The sequence below is a fragment of the Eschscholzia californica genome, unplaced genomic scaffold, assembly GCF_041429995.1.
Source record: "Eschscholzia californica isolate CP2 unplaced genomic scaffold, dmEscCali1.0.p SCAF_3, whole genome shotgun sequence".
Lineage (NCBI taxonomy): Eukaryota > Viridiplantae > Streptophyta > Magnoliopsida > Ranunculales > Papaveraceae > Eschscholzia > Eschscholzia californica.
Window position 1 is genome coordinate 54,271,651 of NW_028238420.1, and position 4,918 is coordinate 54,276,568.

At 35.3% G+C, this 4,918-nt stretch overlaps 1 protein-coding gene across 1 annotated transcript; it reads right to left on the reverse strand.

Moving 5' to 3' along the window:
- Nucleotides 1-558: 558 nt before the first annotated feature.
- Nucleotides 559-4,694, reverse strand: LOC147551918 (RING-H2 finger protein ATL58-like). The gene is made up of 3 exons (XM_086670064.1): nucleotides 4,036-4,694; nucleotides 3,857-3,942; nucleotides 559-1,141 (listed from the first exon to the last, which is right to left on the reverse strand). Exons 1-3 carry the CDS (start codon nucleotides 4,249-4,251, stop codon nucleotides 700-702), a joined length of 744 nt encoding a protein of 247 aa, XP_086526190.1. The 5' UTR covers nucleotides 4,252-4,694; the 3' UTR covers nucleotides 559-699.
- Between the last annotated feature and the right edge of the window lie 224 nt (nucleotides 4,695-4,918).

Sequence of the window (4,918 nt, forward strand, 5' to 3'; positions counted from 1 at the left end):
TTTCGGAGAATACCTCTTGGACAATCAAGCACATCTATCGTGAAGCAAATCAAGCGGCTGACTTCCTCACTAAAATGAAGACGCGGCGGGTGAGACTCTTTTGGAGACTACCTCGCTGCCGATCGAGCTCCAACACATTATTTGCCTCGACTACCGATTGAGCTCCAACACATTATTTGCCTCGATTCACGGGGTACAGTTAGAACAAGAAAAGGATGGGGCTAATGGTCCCTTTTAATTTGAGTTTACTATTTCTTTTGTGTGTTCTATTTTCTTGTATCCGGCCAGGCCTTATACCGCTTATCTAATTCAAAAAAAAAAATGATAACGCTACGTTTTTGTCCATTGATAAACACTAGCTCACGAACGAGATAATTTTCTTCACACGATATGAACACATTGAATCTCATTATTGTTTCCACTATTTTCGAGATCTGAAAATACACATCTCCATAATTAAGGTTATTGTTGGTAGTAGGAGAGTTCATGTAGCAATTTCATGCAAGTAAATTTAGAGTAGAAAAACCTTAACTACATTCCTAGAATGTAGATATCTGATTCAAAGAAAAAAAAAATGTTGATATATGAATGGCAAAAACGAAGTTAAGATTATCTCTAAAATACAAGCTAGAGCCTTTCTAAGCCATGGGGCAGCCATCGCCCCGTCTTTTACAACACAGAAAATAAATTATAGAAAAACTAAGGATGATCTCTCACTATACCTTGTTCAACACAAGAATGAACAACAATATCAACTACAGTTGTTGAACCTTCTCCAACCTCTTCACTTTCTTTATCTTCACCACTTCTCTTTCCATTACAACATTCTTCCTCATAACTAGCACAAGAATTTCTTGTTTCCTCTTCTCTTCTCACACTTTCGGCTTCTCTAAGTTGAGATCTTTCGTCTCTGTTATTACTCTCCGAAGATTCTTCACTAACTGGGGTTTCTAAAGGATTACCTTCAGGTGGGTCTTCAAAATCCGCACGATTAACTGGAACAAGTGAGAGTCTGCAGAGAGGACAAGTTGTATGCGTCGAAAGCCAATGGTCGATGCAATCCATGTGGAATGTGTGTTGACATGCTGGTATTTGTTGAAGCCTGTCCTCAGCTTGATAGTCTGCTAGGCATACTGAGCATCTGCAACGAAACCAAATCTCTTAATATAACAGTTGAACTCAAAAGGCAATCAACTAACGAAGATTATGATGTAAAAATTATTGAAATAAAAGACACTTAGATTGTGAAAATTCTTAGAACTATTGATGCACGCCTGACGTGAATCAATTGCAATCATTGTAAAAAACCAACAAAGGGGATCTTAAAATCAAATTACAAACTTCAAAACTAAATCCCATATACGATACGGGAAGCTTTTATAAATATAAAATCTTTTGCTTTCAATTGGCGATTCTGTCTAAAGAACAAGCTTCCAAATCCAGCATTCTGGATTTGATTTCAGAATTAAGTAATAGATGTAATTACGTGGGTGGTATAGTTGCCCTTTCTCAATCTGCCATATAAATCTCCTAATGCACTTCTTTGTAGTATTTGCCTGATGACGATATTTATAGAAATCAGTGTCAGTTTTAAATTATATACGGACACACGCAAACACATAGACTATCTATATTCAAATTATCCTAGCTCAACACTATCATCAACTTGTCATTTCCTGTATTTTATCTTAAAATAGTTAAGAACACTTTATCATATATGATGTATCACATGATTCGTTTCTATAAAGGTTTTATCGCTAATTTTAAGTTTTTACTGTACCACTAAAATCCTATAAGTAAAACTTTTGCGTAACCCTCAGATAATAAGTTAATATTTTTATCCAAACCGTGTATATTAGTAGCATACATACCAACATGCACCTTTTCATGCATTGCACCTTCAGTAAAGCGCACATAAGGTACAAACCTTACTAAAGTTGCCTTACCTACAAGGTAAGGAGGTGCAATAGCCTCGGTATTTCCAAGAGGCGGCTTCGCGATCACTATACGAGCAGGACATGCGCCGAGTTCAAGGCATAAAATCCCTTACCAAGAAACCTAGAAACTGCAGTTGTTTTTTGAGGAAAACAAAATCCAATAATATTTTGGTTCAAGTATATTATCTGAAACCTCGAGTCTAAAGACATTGGACGCATGCTCCTTGTTACCATTTTAGTCTGAGCAGCTTGCACATCTCCCCTTCTGAAGATCCTGAGCACGATAAGAAGCAGCTAGTGCTTATGAGACTAGCTGTCACTTGTATAGAAGCTGCGATTGCCAACTCAATCAGTATCGAGCATAAATTTCAACCCTGGTCATATTTACAGGCCACAGAATCTCATTAGATGCTGCTCTAATCAACTCAAACAGCATTAGACCAGCCATGATTAGCCCGTTCTCTCTGATTTGTCACCCTATCTAGCGTCTTTGTCAATTCCCGAGTAATCGAATAGAATATTTTAATTGAGTTATGCATTGGAAGAGTCGCATCATCTTGACCTCGAGGCTAATATATGGAAAACTCATAATTATCACTTTTAGAAAGTTGCAGATCGTGGGAGCTAGGAACTCTGGTTTCTACTGGTCAGTTAGTCTCCTTAGTTGGCAATTCCCATTGTTTAACTCGGTAAATATGGGCAACTTTCCAACGTTGTACTTAGAGTCTGAGGTTTGACCGAGTTATAGATAGACATTCCAAGTATAGTCATTATCTTTCTAAGAAAATTATTGGTTTAAGTTTCAGCGAATGAGAAATGTGTCTTTAAATTCAGTTTTTACGTCAATGAATCCTGCAGCAATCCCGAAAACTCGGGACTTAGCTTTGATTATCATTAGTAACCAAATGTACAACACAATCAACTCTTGAATCTTTCAATCACTTAACATAACATAGTTTTATGATAAGAAGCATAACCATAATAACTTTTGATACTACAATACTATTGATAGCTTTTCAAACCACTCTGGTTGAGTTCGATAAATTTCATGAGCCACTCAATCCACCACTTCGATTAAGATTATGTCCTAAATTGAAGAGTCAAATGGGAGTATAAATGATTCTTAAATACTTAACCAACATTATAAACTATTGACTCTTTCCATTATAGAGCAATTAATGTCTTATCAGAAAACGAGGATCCTATCATAATACGAAATGTCATTAACTGTGTGTCATTTGCAAGTAGTCTACAAGCTCATTATAAAACATAAATAGTTGTTACATATGATCTACGATTTGCAACTATTTCATACGCTCATTATGAAAATATCGGTCTAGGTAGTAGTTACATATGATTTACGATTTGAATCCCATTAAAGAAGAATCTTATGAGTTATGACTGCTCACTAATTGTTTCTCGACTACTGTGGTTCAAGTAGAGTCGCTACGTATGAATCTATCTTTAACATGCTTACCTAACTTTTTCACGTCTCATTCTTGCATGAACCAAAAAGATGATAAATATCTCTTCTTAACTAATCCCTCCCAACAATTGCAACTTGTCTCTATTTTAACTATTTTGCATCAACCTTTCATCATTTTCTTGAATACGACGAAGAAAACATTATAAATTCTATATTGAAGATATAACGGAAAGTAAATAGGAAAAGTTTCATTCCCAAAATACTAATAGACAAGATGTCATGATTTCTGACTTGACTCTAAGATAAGGATTCGTGAAATGGAAAATATTAACAATACGATTAGCGGTTCAACAACATTGCCAAATGCTATACCATTAAAAATGCCACTTCTCATAGGAAATTATAAGTTCTATTGATTATGTACCCTAAAAAAGAAAACTTGTCGATATGCATGTAAAAAAGAAAGCGAGCAAGAGTTAGAATGAGTACTTACTGTGAGTCTCTAACTGAGAAGCTCTCATTGAATACAATTATTGGAAGCATCTCTCTAAATTCCTTCTTTAAACCGGATTCCGACAACTAAAAAACCACAAAATCACAGAAAATCAAAACCTGATCAATAAATCTATCTTAAGATTACCCAAATAATCAAAAACAAATAAAAGTAATTACTCTGGGAATGAGCTCTATGTCATTGGTATGATAAGTTGCCCTCATTCTAAGGGAAGCCCAATCAACTCTTCGACGACGAAGATAGAACAAGTAAAACAAAAGTAAAAGAACAAAAGTAAAGAAAATGGGTATTGAGAAAATGAAAGTTTGATAAAGTTTTAGTTCACCTGAAGTTGATGAACAACAACTAGGTGGATCTGAATAACTATAAGACATTCCAAACACCCCCAAATATTCAAACCCCAAAATCCCATAAAAGATTAAGACAGTTCCAAGAACACTCGATGGATAAATTTGTGCTTGAAGTTGAGTTTATTTTGTTAAATTAGAAGGAAAAATCAAAAATAAAGAATCATTTCCAATTGAACTAAGTGAACAAATCTCAGTTATATAAAAAAAAAATCAAACAAATAAATGAACTCAAATGTTAAATAAACAATGGACTGCGTTCATGAAATTTCAATTGCACAACTTTAGGGAGAGAAACAGATAAATGGAGAAATGGGTAATAGATGTACTCTGTGGCATAAATTTGAAACCCTAGTACCAGATCTAAGTAACACTTGCTCGAAGTGCGGTAGATAGAGTAGAGTGTATACAATTATGAATACTACCAAAACCAGAAAAAGTCAAATTTCTTTTAGGCTCTTAACAGATATAAGAAGTGTCAACAGTTGGTAGCCCAAGTGGTTCCAAGGTGTTGACATAAACTCCAGAAATTCCTGGAGGTCCCAAGTTCGAATCCCAGGGAAGGTGGAATCTTTGGTTATTTGAGTTGGAGTTATTAGGGTGTAAATAATGTTGTTGGACTTTAGGCCATGTCTTGTTGGGCTATAGGCCCGGTTCTGTTAGTGTTTGAGTGGGCGGTTATCGAACTTATCAC

Excerpts from the sequence above, each read along its gene's own strand:
- LOC147551918 (XM_086670064.1), bottom strand. The coding sequence starts at position 4,251 with ATGTCTTATAGTTATTCAGATCCACCTAGTTGTTGTTCATCAACTTCA. Across the intron at positions 3,943-4,035 it reads ACATAGAGCTCATTCCCAGA|TTGTCGGAATCCGGTTTAAA; the intron begins GTAATTACTTTT and ends GTGGTTTTTTAG. Across the intron at positions 1,142-3,856 it reads TTCTCAGTTAGAGACTCACA|ATGCTCAGTATGCCTAGCAG; the intron begins GTAAGTACTCAT and ends GTTTCGTTGCAG.